Source organism: Nicotiana tabacum, chromosome 17 (genome assembly GCF_000715075.1).
Source record: "Nicotiana tabacum cultivar K326 chromosome 17, ASM71507v2, whole genome shotgun sequence".
Taxonomy (NCBI): domain Eukaryota; kingdom Viridiplantae; phylum Streptophyta; class Magnoliopsida; order Solanales; family Solanaceae; genus Nicotiana; species Nicotiana tabacum.
This window is the reverse complement of record NC_134096.1, coordinates 89,603,419-89,629,124: the sequence shown is the minus strand read 5'-3', so window position 1 is coordinate 89,629,124 and position 25,706 is coordinate 89,603,419. Positions and strand designations below refer to the sequence as shown.

At 35.9% G+C, this 25,706-nt stretch overlaps 1 protein-coding gene across 8 annotated transcripts; it reads right to left on the bottom strand.

Annotated features, from left to right (window-relative positions):
- Nucleotides 1-7,088: 7,088 nt before the first annotated feature.
- LOC107826697 (vacuolar protein sorting-associated protein 52 A-like) lies at nt 7,089-25,557 on the bottom strand. Of its 8 annotated transcripts, none has more exons than XM_016653725.2 (22): nt 25,422-25,557; nt 23,439-23,537; nt 23,261-23,330; nt 23,080-23,162; nt 22,906-22,963; nt 22,661-22,756; nt 21,495-21,596; nt 21,137-21,220; nt 19,490-19,570; nt 18,708-18,851; nt 14,824-14,915; nt 13,931-14,012; nt 12,973-13,155; nt 11,540-11,655; nt 11,330-11,397; nt 10,905-11,005; nt 9,776-9,826; nt 9,005-9,184; nt 8,787-8,921; nt 8,276-8,350; nt 7,646-7,703; nt 7,089-7,573 (listed from the first exon to the last, which is right to left on the bottom strand). In XM_016653725.2, exons 3-22 carry the CDS (start codon nt 23,285-23,287, stop codon nt 7,269-7,271), a joined length of 2,121 nt encoding a protein of 706 aa, XP_016509211.1. In that variant the 5' UTR covers nt 23,288-23,330; nt 23,439-23,537; nt 25,422-25,557; the 3' UTR covers nt 7,089-7,268. The 8 variants fall into 8 exon arrangements, 7 of the variants coding, with proteins under 7 accessions (XP_016509211.1, XP_075090685.1, XP_075090686.1 ...); XM_075234584.1 differs by having other exon boundaries at nt 11,339-11,397; XM_075234585.1 differs by having other exon boundaries at nt 11,339-11,397; nt 23,261-23,326; nt 25,422-25,556.
- Nucleotides 25,558-25,706: the final 149 nt, after the last annotated feature.

Sequence of the window (25,706 nt, the reverse complement as noted above, 5' to 3'; positions counted from 1 at the left end):
TCAAACAAAGCAAATGTAAGTGTAATTTGCTACCGAACTTTATGTTCGCTGAAACACTGGGGTTTGAAGTACCGCTACACCAGTGTGTGATTCGTTCTATCCTGGGAGGAAATAATCCATAACCTTGGGTACTAGGAGGGGATTAAATTCCTTAAGGAAATACTGTGAATTCAGTGGGCTCGAATTAATTACTGTTTCATTACGATAACTTATATTATTATTTACAAATACAGCAATATTGGCGGGACTAACAATCTTAAGGAATTTAAATATTTATTTCTGTATTTGTGTTATTCTTATTATTCTGCAAACTAAAACCTTTGTGATTTTGTGTACTCCCGTTTTGGAGAGTAAAGCCTTCGTGGCATTTTGTTGGAGATTAAAATCTACGTGATTTTTACTCCAGTTTGAAAACGTTTATTAAACGTTTGTTTGTGTCATTCTTTTACAGAAAAAATGACGACTGAAAGCGAAAACCAAGCTATTCCGATGGTGACTACCAACGCATCGACAAGCCGAACACCGGCGTTGGCACCGGCAGAAAAACCCGGAAAATTTTCCGGGATTGATTTCAAGTGCTGGCAGCAGAAGATGTTCTTCTACTTAACTACGTTATGTCTACAGAAGTTTGTTCCTGATCTGCCAGATAAAACTCCAGAGAATGAACGCTTTATCGTGATTGAAGCGTGGAAGCATTCTGATTTTTTATGCAAGAATTATATTCTTAGCGGACTGGATGATAATATGTATAATGTATACAGTGGCGTGGAGACGTCAAAAGAATTATGGAATGCGCTTAAAAAGAAATATAAAACTGAAGATGCCGGGATGAAGAAATTCGTTGCCGCAAAATTTTTGGACTACAAAATGGTAGATAGCAAGTCTGTTATTACCCAAGTTCAGGAATTGCAAGTGATTATTCATGATCTACTTGCTGAAGGTCTTGTCATCAATGAAGCATTCCAAGTAGCAACAATGATTGAGAAGTTGTCTCCGTTGTGGAAGGACTTCAAAAATTATTTGAAACACAAACGAAAGGAAATGTCCCTTGAAGATCTCATTGTTCGGTTGAGAATCGAAGAGGACAATAAAGCTGCTGAAAGGAGAGGCCGTGGAAATTCAACAATAATGGGAGCAAATATTGTTGAAGATAACAAAAAGAGGAATAAGGCTTCTGGTCCGAAATACAACCCAAGCAAGAAGCAGTTCAGTAAAAACTGCTACAACTGTGGAAAAATCGGACACAAATCTACGGAGTGTCGTGCTCCGAAGAAAGACAAGAAAAGGGGTCAAGCAAACATGGTAGTAAAGCATGATGATGTTGATAACTTGTGTGCCATGCTTTCTTAATATAACTTTGTGGGAAATCCTAAACTGTGGTGGTTTGATTCTGGAGCCACTCACCATGTTTGTGCAGTTAGAGAAGCTTTTGCTACTTATGCTCCTGCTAGACCCGGAGAGACAGTTTATATGGGAAATGCTTCAACAGCAAAAGTTGAAGGATATGGGAAGATATTTCTGAAAATGACTTCTGGCAAGGTCATGACTTTGAACAATGTCCTTCATGTTCCCGAAATGAGAAAGAATTTAGTCTCTACTGGACTTCTTGTTAAGCACGGTTTTAAGTGCGTTTTTGTGTCCAACAAGGTTGTTATAAGTAAGAATGAAATATTTGTAGGAAAAAGTTACCTCACCGAGGGTTTTTTCAATCTAAATGTAATGGTTGTGGAAAACAATAATAATATTTCAGCTTCTTCTTACTTACTTGAGTCAAATGATTTATGGCATGTACGTTTGGGTCATGTCAATTATAAAACCTTGCGGAAAATGATTAACTTGGAAGTACTGCCTAAGTTTGAATGCGAAAAATCAAAATGTCAAACATGTGTGGAATCTAAGTATGTTAAACATCCTTATAAGTCAGTTGAAAGGAATTCAAATCCTTTAGACTTAATTCACACAAATATTTGTGACATGAAGTCAATACCATATCGCGGTGGAAAGAAGTATTTCATAAATTTTATTGACGATGGTACTCGATATTGCTATGTTTACTTACTGAATAGTAAAGATGAAGCAATAGACGCATTCAGGCAATACAAAAATGAAGTTGAAACGTAACTTAACAAGAAAGTAAAAATGATAAGAAGTGATAGGGGTGGTGAATATGAATCTCCTTTTGAAGAAATATGTTTAGAATATGGAATTATTCATCAAACAACAGCCCCTTACACGCCCCAATCTAATGGGATTACGGAAAGAAAGAATTGCACATTAAAGGAGATGATGAACGCGTTGTTGATAAGTTCTGGTTTGCCACAGAACTTGTGGGGGAAAGTCATTCTTACGGCTAATCGAATATTAAATCGAGTGCCCCATAGCGAAACACAATCCATTCCATATGAAAAATGGAAAGGAAGGAAGCCCAACTTGAATTATTTTAAAGTGTGGGGGTGTTTGGCAAAAGTGCAAGTTCCTAAACCCAAAAGGGTAAAGATAGGACCGAAAACCGTTGATTGTATTTTCATAGGATATGCGACAAATAGTAAAGCATATCGATTTCTGGTTCATAAATCAGAAAATCCCGACATTCATAATAATACGGTTATAGAATCAGATAATGCTGAGTTCTTTAAAAATATATATCCGTATAAAAAGGAATGTGAGTCGTTTGGTGAAGGATCTAAATGACCTCGGGAAGAAACAAAAGAAAGTACATGTAATCAGGAGGATCCAAGACGTAGTAAACGTCAAAGAACTTCTACTTCATTTGGACCAGATTTTGTGACTTTCTTATTGGAGAATGAGCCTCAAACATTTAAAGAAGTTATGACTTCTTCGGAATCATTGTTTTGGAAAGAGGCAGTCAATAGTGAAATAGAATCCATATTGAACAACCATACATGGGAATTGGTTGATCTTCCTCCTGGAAATAAACCTTTGGGTTCTAAATGGATTTTTAAGAGAAAAATCAAAGATGATGGCACTATTGATAAATTCAAGGCAAGACTCGTAGTCAAAGGGTATAGACAACGAGAAAGTCTAGACTACTTTGATACATACTCTCCAGTTACAAGAATTACGTCCATACGGATGTTAGTAGCATTAGCTGCAGTGTATGGTCTTGAAATTTATCAAATGGATGTTAAGACGGCCTTCTTAAATTGAGAGTTGGAGGAAGAAATTTACATGGAACAACCTGAAGGGTTTGTGGTTCCAGGTAAAGAAAAGAAGGTATGTAGACTTGTTAAGTCTCTTTACGGACTAAAACAAGCACCCAAACAATGGCATGCGAAATTTGACCAAACAATGTTGTCAAATGGTTTTAAGATAAATGAATGTGATAAATGTGTATACATTAAAAATGTTCCAAATCACATAGTCATTGTTTGCCTATATGTGGATGATATGCTGATAATGAGTAATGACATTGCCAACATAAATGTTACTAAGCGTATGCTCAATAGCAAGTTTGATATGAAAGACTTGGGAGTTGCTGATTTAATTCTGGGAATTAAGATCCATAAGACTCCTCAAGGTCTGGCATTATCACAATCTCATTATATTAAGACAGTACTTGAAAAATTCAAGCACTTGGGCTTTAAAGTTGCAAAGACTCCAATTGACGTGAATCTTGCATTAGCAAAGAATAAAGGCCAAAGCATATCACAATTGAATTATGCTCGTGTGTTGGGATGCTTAATGTATATCATGAATTGTACACGACCAGATATAGCTTGTGTTATAAGTAAACTGAGTCGATATACGAGCAATCCAGGCCAATCTCATTGGATGGCAATGAAATGAGTTTTTGGATATTTAGAACATACCCAGAACTTTGACTTGCACTACAGTAAATTCCCTGCGGTGATTGAGGGATACTGTGATGCATATTGGATCACCGGTTCAACTGATTCTAAGTCCACGAGTGGATATGTATTCACTATTGGTGGAGGAGCGGTATCTTGGAAGTCGTCCAAACAAACATATATTGCCCGCTCTACAATGGAGGCTGAATTCATAGCCTTAGATAAAGCCGGTGAAGAAGCTGAATGGCTACGGAATTTCTTGGAAGACATTCCATTTTGGCCCAAACCGTTGGCACCAATATGCATACATTGTGATAGTCAAGCGGCAATTGGAAGGGCTGGGAGCGTTATGTATAACGGTAAATCTCATCATATATGACGAAGACATAAAACCGTTAGGCAATTACTCTCTAGAGGAATTATCACGATTGCCTATGTAAAGTCAAGTGATAATGTGTCGGATCCACTTACAAAAGGCCTAACTAGAGAGGTAGTTGAGAAATCATCAAGGGGAATGGGGCTATGGCCGAGAACAAGTCATTGTGGCGGTAACTCTACCTAGAAGACTGGAGATCCCAAGATCTAGGTTCAAGGAGATCAAACAAAGTCATTAATGACGGTTCAACATTGTCAAATAAAATTTTAGTCCGTTCTCATGATGAGACAATGTTTAGTACCAAGGATAAAGCATTAAGGCTTTTCAATGATTTCTAAATTTGATACAGGGTATATTAAATAGTGTATCTACAGGATGACACGTTTAGGAATCACATATGTAAGTGTGAAGTGTTAGCCGCTTCAAGGAGAACTTTGTAAGGCCAGTTCTCTACGCACTTATGAAACCAGGCGGTGTTCATGGCTGAAACGAACACAACAATGAGAGCCAAAGACGGTTAAGGGTCGGTTGTGTGACTTATGGTTGTCTAGGTATACACCAAAGTTCGACGGTTCAAAGATATCAAATCTACCGATTGACCGAGTATATCCGACATAAGTTCACTACGGAAAGTTTAAAGGGAAACCTACTTATCTAGATGCGATTAATCCTTGCTTGCAAATCACACAGTTTTTCCATACATACTTCCGTGATATAGCCATTCCCCATTCATGTGGGGGATTGTTGAGGTTTTTGTTATTTAAGATGAAATAGTCTTAAAATGAGGGTGAATGGGAAATGGAGGGAAAATAAAATTTTTGAGTAAAATTTTAAGTTTTCCCCTCTTTACAATGAGACATTGTCCCATATTGGAAGAGGAAAAGATTTTTGGTGGGTATATATATAATTGCTCTTCTTGTAGCTCTTAAAGAGTTAAGAAGAAAGCAAGCCTCGCACCGTCGTCGTCGTCGCTCGCTCGGCTTCGGATTCGGATGATTTGGATTTGGATTTGGATTTGAATTTGGATTCGGATTCGGATTCGGATTCGGATTTGGTCAAATGATCGATTGATTGATTAATTTTTTGGACCAAATTTATTTGTTAATAGTAAATATTAACGTAAGATTATCCGCATTTATAACGGATATGTTCCAATCCGTGTATTGACCACCACTTGCAATAGCAGCCGCCTAATGCTCTTCCCACCATGGCCAAGTGCTTGCTCCACAAACAAGTTAGTGCATGCTCCACAATGGAGGGTGGAGGGTCGTTCATCTTCAAAGTTGACTGCTATAAATATGTGCAGCAGCTGTTGAAGAAAGACACACAACACAAAAACTGAAAACGCTCAACTTTGGTTATACATTGCACTCCTTCCTCTCAGCATTTCCATACGATTTTCTGAGTTTCTACTCCTTTGTTCTGCATTGTTTTAACTTCAAACAAAGCAACTGTAAGTGTGATTTGCTATCGAACTTTGTGTTCGCTGAAACACTGGGTTTGAATTACCGCTACACCAGTGTGTGATTCGTTCTATCCTGGGAGGAAATAATCCATAACCTTGGGTACTAGGAGGGGATTAAATTCCTTAAGGAAACACTGTGAATTCAGTGGGCTCGAATTAATTACTGTTTTATTACGATAACTTATATTATTATTTACAAATACAGCAATATTGGCGGGAATAATACAGCTCTCATCACCTCCCTTCGAAACCGTCCAATAAGCTTCTCTTCGTGCGCATTATCATCCACAATTACCTGAACATTGTAAGCCGATCTGAAGAAAAGGGTGTTTGCGTAGGCAAGTGAGGGACAAACTACAGAAGTAATATCAGAATTTGAAGACGATGATGATAATGGTAAAGGGGTGTGGTTATTATGGTCGTTGGTTGAGATAAGAGGTAGTAATAAATTACCCTCCTGGTTGGGGCTTGAAGAAGAAGAAGAAGAAGAAGAAGAAGAAGAAGAGAGGGAATCGGTGCAGAATTGGAGGAGAGTAGTTTTGGGCGTGGGTGGTTTTGAGGGAGTGAAGAAGGAGAAGAGATTGGCTATGGATGAGACCGCCATTGGAGAGTATAGAAATGGCTCACAACGAGCTTTCCCTTTTGGATAGAAGGGGATAACCCAAATAACTGAATTGAAAAGACATTTTTTAAACTACGTTATTATGTTCCAAAATGGGTCCAAACTTCTAATGGGAGTAACTCCTTTTTCTGGTCCGTGAAAGTTGAAACTATCTAAAAGAATTTTGTTTTCAACTGCAATTTTTTAAAGATACGAGTAATGATCGAACTTTGTACGCCTTTGAAGATATAAGATAGCAGCTGACTAGTAGTAATAAATTAGTACTGCTAATTCATATTTCTAATTTCGTTTTATTGGTGAGAAAGCTCAGAGTAAGAGATTCTTTTGTGAAAATGAGTTGTTAAGTCAGAAAAGATTAAGTTTGGACTATGGACCTATAGCCCGTTTGGAGTCAAAATAACTTTTAAGTTAATTTGTAGTATTTGGATAAAGTAAAAAAATGCTTTTAAACACTTGTTTTTAAGCTAAAATGACAAAAACAAGCCAAAAGCTAGAATTCTTAACTTATGACTGAAAAGCTATTTTAGCTTAAAAGACATTTAAAATAAGTCCAGCCTCCTAAACTATAATCCTATAAGGAAATACAGGAGTCAGGACATATAACTTTCCAACAAACAGAAAAGAGAATGGAAAACGGGAATCTCAAAGCATCTTTTATACGGTAAAATATCAAGCACAAAAAACTTTACTGTGTGCACACTAGTTGTGTGAGGCTTTATTTTGTCTCACAACAAAATAGACCCAAGGTGTGTGTCAGTTGTGTGAGGCACAAAATAAAAAATTTCACCTAACACAAAATCAAGAATATCATAAGGATTACATATATTTAGAAGATGTCATTGAAACACACAAGATCTTACAAAATGTCAGTTTAATAACAATGCAATGGTCAACTGAAACTCTTTACACGCAAATACAGAGATTCAAGAGACTCTAAAAAGAACAAGAAAAAAGGCAAAAGAGACTGTAAAACGAACACGAAAATAGAAAAATGTCCTAGAAAGTCCTTGAGTATTTTCTGATCTCATACATTATCGATGAAATTGAAACAAGATCTTTGTTCAAGGTAGACCCACTATTTATCCTCTTTATACAATCTGAAAGCCTCGTATAATAAAGAAGAAGTTGAGTTAATGCAGCTCTTAGAATGTCCATTCCACACAGGAAATTGCTGAAAGAAGTAATGACATCATTGTGCATAAGTTCAATTGCAGCTTTCCATCTGCTTGCAAAGTCCTTTACAATCGGTTCGACTTCAGCAATAGTTATAGGCCTTTCAGTGCCAATACTTGGATCCTCAGCTGCAATAAGATAATATTCAGGGCATCTGAGAACGTTGGAGATAAATTGATATGCATATTGTTAACACTTACACCCTCTCGTCTTTACAAACTTGATAAGATCGCTAAAATGCTCCAAAAGCAATTCTTCCTGCAATAAAATCAAACATAAGAACAAACCCTTCAACTGAAGTTTATGATTGTAAAATGCTCGAATATCGATTGTAGAATCAGGTAAAACAGGCTTGACATGAAAATTGTTCAACAAATCCCCTACATATGTTGCTCTTAACGTTAATTAGAAATCCTACTTATGCCATCTGTAATAAGAAAACTCATCTAGGAAAAGGTATCCACTATTCGTGATTGCAATCAAGACCAAATATTTTCTCGGTAAATCAAGTATCCAACAACAAATATAGATGAACTGTGTTACTGGTTCAATCTATTTCAAAGCTGATGTTTTCTGGAAGGACATAATGGAATTTATTTTCAACAGATCACTAAGTCTACTTTGGCACCTAACTGATAGTCAAAGCAATAATAGAAGTGGGGTTCATTTTTGTCAGAGAAATATACTGCGCCTCATTCCCAAACAAAGTTGGGGTCGGCGATATGAATCATCACTTCTTTCTTTAAGCTCAACTGATATCATCATCAGAGATATATAACTACAATTAATTCAAACATTCTTGGATTGCAAGAATTGAAGTGTGTGCTCACCACGAATATGGATGTGTTATTCTTTAGAAGCTCTTCAAAGTGCTGCTGGATCTTCCCACCATCTGGACCAGCTTCCTGAAAGCAAATGAAAGATTGCTTGGTGTTTTAAGTCTTTAGCAGTAAATAATAGTATAAATTAGACTTCCAAATTATGTAAAATCTGCTAACAATGGTATCAAATGTTCAGATAGGAATTAATCAATACTGTTACACTTACAATTTGATGGTTTGCAAAATTTCAGAGTAAAGGAATTACTGCCACTGACATGCCACTATCCAGATTTGCAATGTAATAAGAACAGGAATCATGACTTTGATATCTCTTTTCATTTGACAGACAAGGAGGCCAGGGAAATGGTCTGATAGACCCCCATTTTCCTTTACAATTCATCTTTCTTTTCATTGGAAATTTATCAAACTAATACATGAGCATTACCCATATAAATTTATTCAACTTTTCATGACTCATGTCCTGTTGATCAAAGAAAAGGAAAATATAGTAACTTCGTACCTTCAGAACCGATATTATCATGTCATAGTTGTTTATAAGGAATACAGTTTGCTGCTTTTGTTTAGCGAACATTTGTGCTAGCTTGACAAGCAAGTCATCAACAGTCATTCTGAGTCTCTCCAGATTCAGTTCAAGCTACAAAAATTAGCAGCCAGCATGAAAGAAAATTTGGTGCAAGTAAACCATGAAGTAAAAAGTGGACCTTCATGTTCTCCAACCTGCCCATCTCCATATTCTACATTAAGGTGAATAAGGGAGGCAGTAAACTCAGCATAGCGCCTTATGACATAATGTGGGTGAACATCATCTTCCCAGAGAGTCCTGATATTGGCATTTCGCAGGCTGTTGAGGTGCAAGTCAAAGACCATCTTGAAACGTGGCCATAAAGCAATATTGACCTGCCCAGATTCATTAAGAAACAAGTTGAAAGCAGTCCATTGTAAAGGCAAGATAACTAGGAGAAAACATTTTATCTTTAATGTTCTTTTGGTCCCAACATCATGTTAAACTTTCTAAAAGACCATAAGGAGTTGTGGTACATTTATATTCACCTTTTTTAACCTTTCTAGAATTATGAATCCTAATTCCTTCTTCCTCGTTTTAAAATGGTCCACCTGACCATATTCTATTAGTAAGCTGTTTAATTTTCTCTTTTTACTGATGCTATGTAGTCCTGCCAAACACCATGAGTCCCAAGATGAGACTTTATACCCCAAATTCAATATATTATATACTTTCAGCACATGAAATCCTGCATGTCCCAGCTATGCTTGTGCAATTGTTCTTTTTCCACATCACAGTAATAACAAATGGGAAATAACACAAGGACAAACATCACCCCAACAGAAGGCAATAGGTGAAAAATAAGTATCTGATGAAATTAACTGCCAAATCCTTTAAGTTCGTTTAGACACAAGTATCCCACATGCATGTGCAATTGCCATTGATGCTGGTGACTTAGGTGGTAAAGTGAATTAGATGATACATACCTTGTCTAAGTATGAATCCAGGCATGGAATTCGGCGTCTGGACATTACAAGCTGGAAAATAAAAGCAGTCCTTTGATAAGAAAAGATTCCAGCAATAATTAAGAGCCAAAAAGGACCCACATTTGCTGTCAAGTTCATAAACGCGATTTGGCATGCTATACGACCATCATATACGTGCATTAAGCAAATGATTCCTCAATGAATTTTCTAATGAGACAAATATTTCTATAAGCTTTAAATTAAACGGAAAAATGTAAAAAAGAATATCTGACACATTTCATTTGCTTTTTATCAAAAAGAAAAAAAAAAGAAACATAAAAATGTAATAGAAGAGGACTGAGGTAAAATTGGTGCTTATTGCTAAAGTGTGAAAGATTGGTCATCAAAAGGTCCAATCTATAGCCCATCGCGAATTATATTTGAAATACCCAATTAAAGATTTTGGAGAATTCACATTGTACGATTCAGAAAGTAGATATCTCTGCTTCCACTGTCTATTTAAAGATAGAAAAATTTCCAGAAAGAGGAATATACAATACACGCTTAGAACGATTCCTACTAAGCAAATCCATTAAAAACACACAAGTAGGATTTCTGCTATCATTAAATGCATTTTAAAACGTAGGAAAGGAAGTTCAAAAAGTAAGGGCCTCTATATAATGGATTATTTCACCGCATGCAATTAGTATCTCTGATAAATCAATTTCATCAGTAACAGTCATTGTTTGGTTATCATATGAGAAAACCAATTTTCGAACTTAAGCCCACATATTTCCGTGATAAGCTTTTAAATGATTATTCAGTAATGTTAATTTGTTTGTAGTAAGGACAACTTTACAGTGAAAAGCCAGTAGGTGTTAGATTCTGGTGCCAATTATTGAAGATAGACAGACACCTGGTGATTTAAGCTTGAGTACATTGCACTATCCAATTGGCTCACAATGACAGAACAGTTGTTTGTTTTTCTTCCAAAGGACTTCAAAACACAATGATCAAGAGAATCTTGGAACTTCACCAGACACAAATTTCCCCTTTTGATGATTTCAATTCTTCTGAAGCATTATAGGATTTTAATACTAGCTGCATTTATTCTGAAAAGTAATACCAGACTAGAAGCTTAGGAATATACCTGGTGCTGGTGTATGATGCGAATCATGAGCATTAAGCCAATTGCATCAAAACTATTGAGAAGGAATGTACCGAAATGCTCATCAATTACTGAAAATGGGCCTGATATCATACAAATGTTTATCATTAATCTCGTTGAAAATCCAAGAATTTGCATTATTCCTATCAAGTTAGCAAGTGCAAATTTCAGTATGTACTAAAGGTGTTTGAAAGATCTCAACTTAATGTAACAGATTAAAGGTAACATGAGATATAATTGATAATCCGAAGAACTGCATATACAACTTCTGCTAAACAGGCTAATCTGGAGTTGAGAAGATACTTTTGAAATCTGAGTTTTATTTTACAGATAATACTCTAAGAAGCACAACTGATATTTTCTGCAGCAAGGTGCATGACAAGGAAATGTTTAATCTAACTCACTACCTCCCGTACCAGCAAATATATCATAAAACATGGTCTGCTCTCCAAAGAAATCATCACAGAAAAGGTACCTAATCAAATAAAACAAAAAAGCAAGTTAATACATATTTAAAAGGAAAGCTACCACTCTTTTATCAGTAGGAAAGGTATACTGTTTCAAAGTGAATTACAAATCAGAAACTTGGAATTCAAATAGAGAATATCGTAGAGTACTCCGAAGAAGTAGTATCCATGAGCAGCTTGTGCAAACTCCTGAAAAGGACCTCATACGGATATTTTTTTGAGCTGGCTTCAGCGATATGTGGAATTAATGGAGGCTCATCAATCTCCTGAAGTGGAAAGTATAAACCGTCAATATTTCATCTAATCATCATGAACAATACTACAACACTTTCTTATCTCCTACCAATGGGGTGGACCAGACCAAATCAAGAGTTAATAGAAAACTGAATATGTACATAGTTGATTCTTGGAATAGATAATTCTACCAGTTTTACTTGCAGTTATCTTTTTAGTGCTAGCTGAACATAAGTAGCGGCCTTTGTGCAACACCCAAAAAGCCTTGGTATAATGGGATTATTTGGATTGTTCACAACCTCTAGCAGATGGCTCCATGGCTAGTACTAAAAGAACCTATTTCACCAAATAGTGCTAATTTTTTTCCTTTTTTAGAATGGCTCCATGGCTAATCTATTGAAATCTGGTAGCTCAGGCTTTGTACCTTTTGATTATAGTGTGGTACTGAAGGATACTTTATTTGTTTCCACATATCACCAGGTGTTTATGGAAGATAGAGCAAGTTCTTCTAGTAATATGTTGCATATATTCAATCGCCTTGAAACTTGGACCAATAGATTCAAAATGGATCAGAGATGCAGGTTTTGGATGATCTTAATCTAAACAGGTTTAACCCGGGCAAAACTTTGTATAGAATTTTTTTGATAAGGTAAATTGTATTAATCAAAAGGGAGAAAAAACTCCCGTATACAAGAAGTATACCAAAAAGTAGAGAATTTACACCAAAACATGATTCTCTACAAAAGACGAACTTTGTATAGAATTGTACCAAGTAATGAACCTAGATGCAACTCATATGGTTCTTGGAGCTTAATTTTCCCTGGTCTTCATAGAACATTTCAAAGAGAACTTCCTCCCTAACAAGAAAAGCTAATACTTAAAGTATGATTATTTTTTTTTATAAGCAAAATAAATAAATAAAAGATGACATTCTACAGAATTAAAAAGCCCGAGAACCAAAGCAGCATAGAATATATGATTTTCAGCAGTCATTAGATAGGTTCCTTCACTTACACGAGCTTCACATCATTTCCATTACGTATCCGCTATATAAAAGGAGCTAAGACCATACGCGTCTGAAGCTATCATTGATGAATTAGTCAGTAGACAAATATATTCACTCCACTATCAGGCAGTCCATCCTCTAAACGCACTAAATCAAAGTTATATTCAAACTAAAAAGTAATTCTATCAGAGTGAAAGTTGCAGATACCTTTAAACCTGAACAAGCTAAAGCACACTAACATTCAATAATGCACAAGATTCACAATCCCAGCACTCCGCAGAATTCTAAAGTGGCAAAATCTTTTTGGTCATAAGATCAAGGCTCTAAGAAAGAAGATGAAGACCTTGAGAATGTTTATCCTTTCTCCAAGAGCAAAAACTGCAGACCTGTTCTTCAATGGTTCTCTTCCCCTCAAGAAAAGACCTGTGCTTCTGGTCTCGACACCTATCAGATCATTAGATGTTGCTATATCTAACTGAAGCTTTTCTAAAGCTTGAATATAAGCGCGGAACTGTGCACTCAGAACCTGTGATACAAATTTTCGCTTTAGTATTCATGAAAGAACACAATCTCTTGTTAACCAAAAAGCATATTATGTCGCTTATCACTTGTAGATGTGATAACTGATAACTATGATTGATAACATTCTCTAGAGCTTAGAGGATGAAAGGGAAGCTCCAATTTTAAATATAACAATATATTAGGCAACTCTCAAGAGACATCAGGTGTTGTACCCACTTCCTTACACCATGGAGAAACAATTACAACTCATAAACAAACATTTAGAGCCCGTTTGGACATAAGAAAATTTTCCTTTTTTTCCAAAAAAAATCACGTTTATCCGAAATCAGCGTTTGTTCGTAAAATTTCCAATTTTCACTTCAAGATGCATTTTGGAAATTTTCGAAAATTTGAAAAACTCCAAAAAACTGTTTTTCAAAATTTTCACTCACAAAACTTCAAAAACAACCCAAAATTATATTCATGTCCAAACACAACTCTAAATTTCAAATACCATTTTCACTTGAAAAAATTTTCCCCCTATTTTGGAATTTTACAATTCTTATGTCCAAACGCCCACTTAATGTCTTCAACTTCAAGGATGGGCGCCAAAGGAACAGTCAATTTAAGCACTCATGGACCTTAAGGATATTAAATCTCTTTCTGAACTTGCAAGTCAAGAGCTACCACATTGATCTCATGAGTTAGACATCTAGGAAATCAAAAGCATTTACTTTTGTTTCATCAATCATCTAAGCTGGCAAAATTATCCAAAGTGAATTAATAATGTAAAACTTAACCTTGTTCATTGTGTCAGTGTATGCAGCTCGAACCTCAAGATACACCTCCTTGCCATGCTCCTTGAGAAAGGAAAGGATATACCTGTGAAAGTAATTGCAAAGATAACTTTAAATCCAGGAAATTCAAAGGTGAAAAGGAAATTGGAAAGAAGCTTTGAGGCTGATGATAATCAAAATTTTAAGTTAGGGACCTCTTAAGCTTGAAATCATTTAGGTGGAACACAATAACAATAAAAGGTATTACCCCCAAAACTCCAAGATAGCCATAAGTTTGGCTTTCGTTTGTACATAGATTTTAGATTTTTTCTAAGTTTTTGAAGAACCTGCTTTGTTTTTAAAAAAGAACCTGTTTGTTTAAGTTTTTTCCCAAACAGCTTTTTCAAGTTCTTCCAAAGAAATTATCTGTGAAGAATAACAATGAAGCACCTTCCCTTAAAGAATTCTTCTTCCACACACAAAACACTTATAGATTTTCAGTACTCACAAAACCACAACTCTTTAACCATGTCTTCTTTTTGCACATACTTTTTCTACAATTTCTTTTCCAAAGAAACGGCTAAAAAAACGAAAGAAGTTTCTCAAGTGCCAAAATTTTGATGTCATTGTTAGGTTAAAGTAAATTTGTTCGGAGATTCTCCAATGTCCTGACAGCTGACAAGGAAATAGTAGCTAAACAAAACAGAACTGCAGTCGGGAGCACGAAAAATGCTGCTATCTATGTTATGTTTAACACAAAAATTTATATCGAGGGTTCTTCTTGGATGCAGTCATTCAAGTAAATTGTAGAGAAGCAAATGTGTTGTGAACAAACAAATTAGCTAGTTTTCAGTAGTCAGGAAGAGAGTAATGAGCGATACAGTATATGATAGAAACCAGAAGAAGACGCAACTCACTTATATTTTAGAAGGACACTCTGCTGAAGGATCTGAATATTAGTTTTGGGTTTCCTTAAAGCGTATAGCTTCTGAACCATGAAATCAAACACCTAGATAGGAACGGGAAAGTGGATTAGATGAGACATGACTAAAATGCAGCAGGTGTAACAGTTAGGAAATGTGGAGAAACGTGCTTGAGAGACTAAGCCAGACAAGGAGGTTCACATAAACAGAGGGCAGCAACGAAAATTACACGCAGCTAAGCAGTGTTGTAAATAGCGAACGCTACGTCGCTAATAGCGAGTAGCGATGCGAGGCTGTGTCGCCATTTTGCTCTGTTGCGTTGCGATTTACAGAAAGCACTCGTCTTTGCCTGTGTAGCGAGAGGCGATACTGTAGCGTCGCTTTTTTTATTAAAAAAAAAAAAAAAAAAAAAAAGGCAAAGACTAAAGAAAAGGGTCGCGATTAGGGATTGAGCTCTCAGAAGTTTCTTTCTTCTTCAACCTTCGAACAACAGAGCAGCCAAGGAGATTTCGACCAGCCCAGCCATCTTCTTCATCTGAAAGCTTCAAGTTTCTGCCAAGTGTCATCGTCTTCTTCATCAAGTTTCTGCCATCTGAAAGCCCAGGTATGCTTCTCTTCTTCTTCGAGTTTCCTTTCTTTCTTCTTCTTTCTTCTTTCTTCTTTCTTCTTTCTCCTTCTTCTTCTTTTTTTCTTCTCTTCTTCTTTCTATTTTTTTGCAATGTTTTTTGTCGAGAACAACAGAAACAGAGTCTGTTTTTGTGCTCTGTTTTTTCTTTTTTGAGCAAGCAGCAGAGGCTCTTTCTTTCTTTCTTCCCTTCCTCTTTCTTCTTCTCTTATTTTTTTGGCTCTGTTTCGAGCAAGCAGCAGAGGCAGAGCGGAGGCAGTAGAGTCTTTTTTTAGGCTCTGTTTTTTCAGTTATAGACCTAATAGTCTTATAGAGTAGAATTAATTGCCTATTGACTTGATAATTTTTTTCTATAAAACAGCATTGAAATGGCGTCATCTGATACTAATTATGCTATACAAGGCTCATCAAGATCCGCAATTAAATGTGTGTTTTGTGAAAAAACATATCATGGTGGAATAACTCGTCACAAACATTTGATAGGTGGATTTAAAAATGTAGTACAATATCCTCTTTGTCCGCCCGAGGTTAGGAAGGAAGTAAAAGCATTTGTTGAGAAGAAAAATGTGACAACAACTCAAATGAATTATGAAGCATCGGTGAATCTAATTGATGAAGATGATGAAATGGGACCCCCCCCCCCCCCTCCAAACTCAAAAGAAATCTTCAAATAGTTCTAATGGGCCATCTACGGCGCGTACGGTGAAAGGTCTTCTCAATCTTTATTTCTCGGCAAAACATCAAGAAAAGGGAAAAGGTGATTCTGGTTCAGGTTTAGAAGCCAAGAAGATTTTGAGGGATCGCGCCGTAAGTGCCTTTGCAGCATGGATGTACGGTGCAGGGCTTCCTTTCAATTGTGTTAACTACAAAACTTTTGATAAATTCATTGAGGCCGTAGGACAATATGGCCCAGGAATGAAGCCTCCTAGCTATCATGAAGTTAGAGTATCTTAAAAAAGAGGTGAAGAAGATAGATAAAATTATTGAGGAGCATAAAGTGGAATGGAACAAGTTTGGATGTTCCATTATGATGGATAAATGGACCGCACGGAATGAAAAAATGATCATAAATGTGTTGGTGAACTCTCCAAGAGGGAGTGTTTTTCTTGAATCTTACGATGCTAGCAACTCTTCTACGGATGGAAGCAAAATGTACAGCTTGTTTAGAAAGACTATTGATAAAATTGGAAAGGAAAATGTTGTACAAGTTGTTACAGATAATGCTAGTGAGAATATTAGTGCGGGTAAGATGATGGAAGCTATGTATCCACACATTTATTGGACTCCATGTGCTGCCCATTATATCAACTTGATGTTTGGTGACATATTCAAGGAAAACCCATATGCTTCAGGTAACTTTAATATAGTTATCTTTAAAGCTTTAACTTTATTTATACTTATGTCCTAATTAAGTATTAACTATAAAATTGTTATTGTTACTTTTACAGTTTTCACTAAGGCCGTCAAGATATATTCTTACATCAGTCAGAGGCCGTTGTTGTTGAATTTGATGAGGAAATTCACAAATGAAAGAAATTTGGTGAGGCCGGCCAAGACTAGATTTGCAACGGCTTTCTTGACTTTGCATAGTTTTTACTTGCAAAAGAAAAACTTGAGAAAGCTAGTTCTTTCAAATGAATGGAAAGATAATAGATATGCAAAGGAAGCTGCGGGGAAAGAAACTGCGAAAGTTCTTATTTCTCCATCATTCTGGAATGACGTCGTTCGGGCTCTTAAAGTTGGTGGTCCTTTGATTAGGGTGCTTCGTATGGTGGATGGGGAGAGAAAACCACCAATGGGCTATCTTTATGAAGCTATGGATAGAGCCGAAGAGACTATTGAAGCGTCATTTGAGGGAGATGTTAGGAAATATGGGAAAGTTTTTGAGATTATTGATAGCAGGTGGTCGGATCAACTCCATCGACCTTTGCATGCAGCAGACCATCTTCTGAACCCGGGATTATTTTACAAGAATACTAGAGAAGACACTTTGGATTCAGAGGTGTAGGTTGGATACCATCAATGCCTTGAGAAGTTGGTCCCCGAAAAGGAATAGGCTTGAGCTATCGCGTTTCAATGATCTAGTGTATATTAAATACAATAGAACATTGAGGCGACGTTATGAAGCTTGCGATACCATTGATCCAATTTTGTTGGATAACATTGACGAGGCAAATGAATGGTTAACTGGAGCCCTCCCAAAATCATAAAGATGAACAAGTGTATGTAGGAGATGATCGTGATTGGGGTACTGTTTCTATGGCGGCTGGAGTTGAGGAGAATATCTATGGTCTCAGAGGAAGTTCTTCAAGTTCAAATTACAAGGGAAAGGGAGTAGCAAGTTCAAGCCGGTCTCTAATTGATGAAGACTCCGAGGATGAAGAAGATGATAGCCAATATAATACTTACATTCTTGAAGTTCTAGAATTTGAAAATCTTGAAGAAGAATAGATGTTGCTTGTTTTAGACTTTTAGACTTTAGTTTATGAATCTACTATGACTATCTAATGAGTTTTAAATTTTTGAATTGATATATTTATTAATATATTATTGTTATTGAGTTTTTAGTTTTATATATATATATATATAATATTTTATGTTTTTGTATAGATTGTCGCTTCACATCAAAAAGGCAAGCGCTTCGCTACGCGCCTCTCGCCTCAGTGAAGCGGGCCCTCGTCACTATTTGTCGCCGCATGCTATCCAAAACACTGCAGCTAAGGCTGATACAAAATTCAGAATATGATGGAAAAATGTCTCAAATCTTGATACATGTAAGAAGTCTTAGAATTAAACTGGGGGTTACTCATTCAGCAGTGAAAGGCAGTGTTAATGCATATGTAGGTTGGAACAGATGCTAGGTTTGCATCCCAATTTCATTGTTTCATCTCAAATTGTATTGTTTCTAACACGACTGGACATAGCCTGCTTATTCCAAATGATGTGCTAGGTTGGCATCCCAATTCATCTGTCTCATCCCAACTTAAATAACATCGTCGAATTTAGGAATATTGTCGAATAACAGGAATCACTATTGCATCCCAAACCATCTCAAAATCCGCTTGAGATGGTTTCCACAGACAAAAGTCAGGATAATGAAATCACAAGAGTGTTCAAGCACTGCATTGAGCAATACCACAGACATTCATGTGTTGGTTAAGCTATCTACAAGGTTTGTGTTTGAGCTCAAATGCTCCAATCAAATGGTAAAAGTCAAACCTAAACATGCTTAGACTATTCGGCATATACATACCTTGGAGACCGCTTTCTGCCTAAGTCTTTCTAGTTCAGGCTGAACATCTTTCAGAGCTTTTGATGTTTTAACCATGAGATCTGCATCCGAATACTTCAGCTTTTTACTCAAAATTTCAAGGGTCCTCATGTATTCCTCATTAACCTATAAACATCAGTGTTGCATGGCAGGTTAGAAGCCATGAGTGAACAAGGCATTTAAATATGAAATATTTGAAAATTAAACATCTGACAGAATGATGTCTACATGCTATCCAATAGGGAGAGGTCAATGCTTGGTAAGAGAATGAAAAAGAGATAATGCATAATAATTGCCCTGGTTCAGAAGAGCTTTTGAATAACTAGAAGAAGCTTTCCAAATAAAGCCCCATTATCAAATGTAGTACCAGCAGAGCCAAGACCAAAAATGAAATGAGGGGGGAAAATAGCAAAAGAAGGGAGAAGGAGAAAGTCTGTCCAGTGTTAACAGTCAACTACCGAAAAAGGAGAGTGTTTTATTGTAAGATTCGTATGCCAGGAGGGAAATGATGAAAAGAAGGGAGAAGCAAAGTCCAGTATTAACAGTCTACAACAGAGAAGAAGAGTTTTCTATTGTAACTCGATAAATTCATTAGCTATAAACCATAAAAAGTTAGATATAATAATCACTTTGAGAAAGAAAAAAAAAAGAATAAACCAAGCTACTACACAGTCTGTTGCCCCAACATGTCACATCATTGACTCACTATTGGATACAATGTAAGAATAAATATTATGACGAACAAACTAAAGAACCAAAAGTACCTCTCCATCAACAATTATGTCTATCATCCTTGGAGGAACAATAATATCCTCGACAAACTTTGCTAGCTTTGACTCTGCCACCTGCAAAATAACATAACCATTTAGCAAGTACACTACAAACATCAGAAAGTATCTTCCTAGCTCAACACTAGGACTCAAATACGGTTGTCATATCAAGTATACTGGACACCACTGCATGACTAATTTGCACTAGCATCCATCTAATAAGTCTAAGAAGAGGTATATCATGAAGAAATATAAGGAAGAAGTGAAGTTTCTGAGAGATTAAATTGAAATACTTTTTTGATAAGTAAGTTTAAAACATTTTATTAAAACTACCAACTGCGCTACAGCTGTGCTGAAGAAGCTTTAAAACAATGCAAGGCACTGATCAGATCAATGATATCATCCATATCTTTTACAAAAGAAAGTCTGCACCAAAAAGCTAACAAAAGGATGGTTCTATTCTTAAGGCTGAAATTAAATTGAAATTCGCAGTAAATTATTGTCAACATAACTGTGAACAGCTAATTTTAGAGTATTTCAGAAGTTCATGCAATAAAATAGACAACAATAAAATAGGGAATGGTATTCAACAAAATATACGAAGGACACATGCGATGATCCAAACACTAACAGTAACAATGCCTACGAAGACGACAACAGCAACAGCAAGAATTTATGCTTTCATCTATTCATTGTCCTTAAATTAGGCACCTCCAGGTGGTAATGATCATTGCCAAAAAGTACTAGAAGATATGAGAATTCGATTGATCTATATAAGGATGATCAACCAAGAGGTTTTTCTGTTTCCTTAGGGGTGTTGATGCCTTTTGAGAAAATATATATAGACAGAACTTATGAAAAAAAAATTTAGACAGACATTGCCATCCCTAACAGCTAAAAGGACATTAAAACCAAGGACTAACTTAGGATGATTTCTTTACTCTGGCATTACTACTGTAGCACGTAAATACTGTAGCTTTTACTCTGCAAGCAGAATAAGGAGAAACAAAAGTGCAACTACTGATGCAACTTGCAAAACAGCATTTCTATTGTTTGGTAAAGACCAACATACAAGATGTATACAGTAAGTAGCGAAGCCTACAAAGAAATGTGATTCTCCATAAAGAGTATTCAATAATCCACACCTGTTGGAATATTACATATGCTCTGGAAATGTATCAAAATAAAAATATTCCTCTGATGATTTCTACATAGGAGATTTCAGCTCCTTCAAATACGTTTATGTTCCTCTTTTTCCATGTCGTCTGTGTTAGAAAAGGAGCACAACCATCCATGACCATTACTCATGAGGTCTTTTACAGAAAATAAATGTAAAAAGTAGAGCAGCCAGAAATCTATTAGATAAACGAAATGGTCAATACCACACGTTCAGACCAGATAATAACTTCTTCACACATGAAACACAGTTAGTACACACTTTTTATTCATTTATATTTTATACTGATAATTTCTTCACATATGAACATTAAAATACATTTCAATAACAGTTGTCAGTATGAACATTGCTTCTGAATCAGAAGGTAGCATTATCTACAGATGTAACTTACATTTAACCAAATAAAGGAAGCTCAAGCCTAGACTGTAAACAGTAAAAGAAGGTCCATCCTATAACAATAATACCTTGCGATTCTTCAGCCTCAGTCCCATATCCATAGACTTCTCTTGGAGAATTTTGATATCTGAACTTATAGAACCTATCTCTCCCTGGCAGATAAAACAGTGAATATCAAGTTTAATGACAAAAGATATAGGCAACTAGACCTTTAAGATGTTATGTCGTTTTCCTTTAATTTCTTCCGTTTTCTTCTTTGTTTGGTGAGTGAAGTCAGAGACAAAGAAATCCTGTTAGAGATTTTGTCTCAAAATAAAACCGAAGTCATCCCAGCACGTGAACATGAATGATATTATAGAAAATATTACTAAAAGTGACACTGGCAAAAATTGTCACCCACTTTAACATGATATTGACGGAAAGTACCTGAAATCCACTGAGAAGAGTCTCCATTTGGGTAAGAATGATGTCGCAATCACGAATTTGATCATGAAGTGAGACTAGATTATCACTTTCCTTTATGTAATCCTATTAATTTGACGAAAGAGCACATATCATAATAATGTCATTATAACCAAGTTTACAAGGCACTTAAAGAAAACTAGCACATGAGTATGAAATAATCGATCATCATTATAACCCGAGTTCATTAGGTCTCACATGATTTTGTGTTGTGACAACTAGATTTATTGCGTCGGTTTCTGAAAAGAAATATAACTTTGACTAAGGATATACAGAAAACTCTAAGCTGTAGTGCACGGACATTAAGGAGGAACCGCTATGAGTGGAAACTAAGCAGTCTATTGAATCAGCTTAGTAATTACGAAGAAAAGGAATGGTTGAGAGACAGAAATAGTTCTCTGTTTTGGTTACACGGTAGAAGAGGCATATGCTCTGTGAAATCAGGATACAGAACAAAGTACCACCTAGAGTTGTACGCTTTGAATGGATGCAGTGAAATGATGCATGCCTAACACAAGAAAATTTATTAAAAAGATGTTTTGTGCCATGCAATAGATTCTATTGCCGTCAAAGTAACAGGACAGTGGCTGCCATTTATTTCTACATTGTCCACTGGCATGGAAGATATGCAGCATGTTTCTGAATCTATTCAACATCCTTGGCCAACTCATGGTAATGTGAAGGAGGTGCTATGCAGTTGGAGTGTGCAGAAGAGTAACAGAAAGCTTTGGTATTCAATTCCTTTCTGATTTATTTGAGTGATGTGAAAAGAAAGAAATAGGAGATGCTTCAAGTCAAACAGAGTAAAGTTGTGACATCTCAGTTCAGATCCAACTGCATATACTTTTTGTCTTTGGGGTGTGCACTGTAAATAACCTAGAGAAGTGACTAGATTTTATTGATTAAACTACACAGTTAAACAAGGAAGCCTTTGTATTTGTGAATACTTTTGTTATTAGCACTCACTGGGTACTAAGTTGAACGAAAATATCTTACCTCTCTTTCTAAAATTAGAAAATAAATAAAGATTCAGAAAGAAAAATGCATGATATACCTAAATATCAAAGCTGGAACAACTCGAAATCCCAAGTTATCAATACAGACAGAACAATGCTAATGTATTAGTAAACCTGGATAGAATCCAATTCAACTTGCCGCAAATTGTGTTCAACGCCTTTAGCGTATTCCCGCAACGTTGTACCTTTAGAAAGTATGTTTGCAACAACCTTTGTATTCAAATAAGCCAAATTTAGACCCATCATTAGTGTCCCTCAGAGGGGATAAAACTGGATCAAATTGTAACAAATATCGATCTTTAATAGAAATATATTCAGCTGTTACTATGAGTGAAGTGAAATAAATACGATATCCTTACATCATCAGTTTTACATTCCTGTAACTCTTCCTCAAGCCCCTCAAGGGATATATCAGCGCTGGAAAGAAAGAAGAGAAAGGTCCTAAATTTCTTCATATATAGAGGATCAAGAATGAAAAACAAACAAGCGTTATAGCAAAATTAGCAAAATGAGGCCAGGAAATGAAACCACACCTGGCAGTTTCATCATCAATATTCAAATCGCCAACAAAGGATCCCAAATCCAAGAAAAATTTCTGCCCATTATTCGCATTGCCCTAAATTCACATATGTAAGGCAACACAATGAAGGATATGAAAATGTGCACCAACTAAAACATGAAACTTTCTCGGAAATGAGAAAAACAAGTGTTTACCGATGTGTTGCCAGCCACCTCCGCCATAGCAACTTGAGCAAACCAAGAACTTTTTACAGCGAACAGCTATCTAAGAGTGAGCCAGATCAAGCATTTCTACATTATTACTTTTTTTAAATCAGGATCAAGCATTTCCATATTACGAATTGAAACACAAAACAAGAAGATTCTCTAAAACCTGCTTTGTGATGATGTCTTGGTAATAATCTAGAGATGGTCTTTAGAGTTCAACGACTATGTTCCGACTTCCTTATGGCCAGAAAAGATACAAGCTTTACTGCATGCAGTACAAATACATTGAATGTTACACGGGTGATTTTGCTAACAACACCCTGGAATACAATTATTATTATTATTATTATTATTATTAATAATAATAATAATAATAATAATAATAATAATAATAATAATAATAATGTAAGTATGATGTTTCTAAACAGATATTTGCAAGATGGCAAGCTTTATTAGCTCCATTTGATTTTGAAATAATTTATAAAAAAAGGGTCTGATAATAGTCTCCCTGATTTTCTTACTAGAGAATTTCTGAGTTAACAACCATTTGTTCATCTTTGACAGGATGAGACCCAATTTTAACCCCTCTTCTAATAGAAGGGGAAGAGGAAGAACAAATGCAGGCAGAGATAATATTCTTGTCCAGATGGGAAACCAGAAGCTAATAGCTTCAAATATTGCAAATACATCTGGTTTTAATACAGACCATCCAATGTATAAAGATTTTGTGGATTTTATAAAATCCAGGCAGAAGGAAGATAATAGTTCTCCATCATATTCTGCAACCCTCATGAATGACAGTGAGGAAAATACAGAGGTATATGATAAAAATACCTAAGGGTTCTAAATGAGGAAAATTATATTTCCTCGGATGATCACTGTGGACCTTGCAAGCAGAATCAGTGTTGTAATAACAACACAGATGATGAGTTTTCTGTTGCGGGGGTGAAGATACAAATAAGCTACATTAAAAAAATTACTATTTTTAAGTACATGCACTCAAGATATATCCTTCTAGAAAGGACCTAAGGGGTCGTTGATCGGAAACAAGTTATCTCGAGATTAGTTATCCTCGGGATTGTTATCTCACCCTCTCATAAGGATAAAAATAACACTACAATCCCGAGATTAGTTATACCACGATTTTATCCCAATCAAACATGGGATAAACTCATTTCAAATTTAATCCCGAGATTAATAGTCCCTTATCCCTCGTACCAAACGAGCCCTAAGGCTCATAGTTAGTAATTAGAAAATATTTTGATTGGAAAATTATCCATTTTTCTCTTAGACAAAAAAGAAGATATTGAGGTCAGGGTTAAGATCGATACCAACAGTAATCCAAATACTAAAATTGGTATTAATAATTATCAAATAATTGAGAAAATTGAGAAAAAGGGCCTTTTTTATCTTACGATTCAATTTAGGCCAATAACCGCCAGACTCTGATCGAGTCATGGGGATTAGGTTGAGTGTCCCGCCGACTCCTCAATTAGCAACCCACTTCTCCTCAATGGAGGCTCCGATTGGATTTGGAGTCCAAGAGACCAAGGTCCTATAAGTAGGATGGCTCTCGAATGAACGAGGGACAATCAGTTACGAAGTATTCACTCTCACAAGACAACCAGACTTTATCATTGCACTTTTGTATTTTCTGACATTCTCTTTATACTTAGCTTTCTAGAATTAATTTGATCCTAAGCTATTCAAAGGAAGCCTTGTACGATCATGGATATGGAGTTCTAAGAAAATCATGCACTTGCTCTTCCTCTTATTTACTTGTCTTTATTGTTTGTCATTTCAATTAATTTACACCCATTGCTGGTCCCCTAAACTATAACAAGCGACAGTAGAGAATTTCCCCTCTACAGTATCTCTTTTGAAAGTCGGACAATTCAAGGCACCGCCTTAATCCAGGCAAGGCTAACCCCTTTAACATTAGAAAACAATCCCGTTTAACATAAAAAAAAATAATAAGAATAGAAAACAGAATTCTTGTTTCTGATAATGTAGAACAGATGCATTTCAAAGCAAACAAATCATAATAAATCGACAGCATACAACCACTTCAAAACCACAAGATCCTATTGTAGAAATCAGTACGCTACACGTAAATTATCCAAAAAGAAAGGTAGAAGAAGAGACCTACCTGATAGTTAGCCAAAAAGAGATCTAAAGTTTTGGAATTGGGATTTAGGACTCTCTCTTCAGCTTTGGACTATCTTTCTCCTCTAAAGTTGTGATTTAGGCCAAAAAGAATTGGAGAGATAAATAATTTGGAGCCTATTTAAAAATGGGATTTTTACATCATATAGTACCTATAAACTTTATTACAAGTTTTAACTTAATTACATGGGCATATACAATTTATCAATTATATATAAATTAGTATTAATGAGTATCGCTTTATATTAGTATTATTTCCCCAATTTTT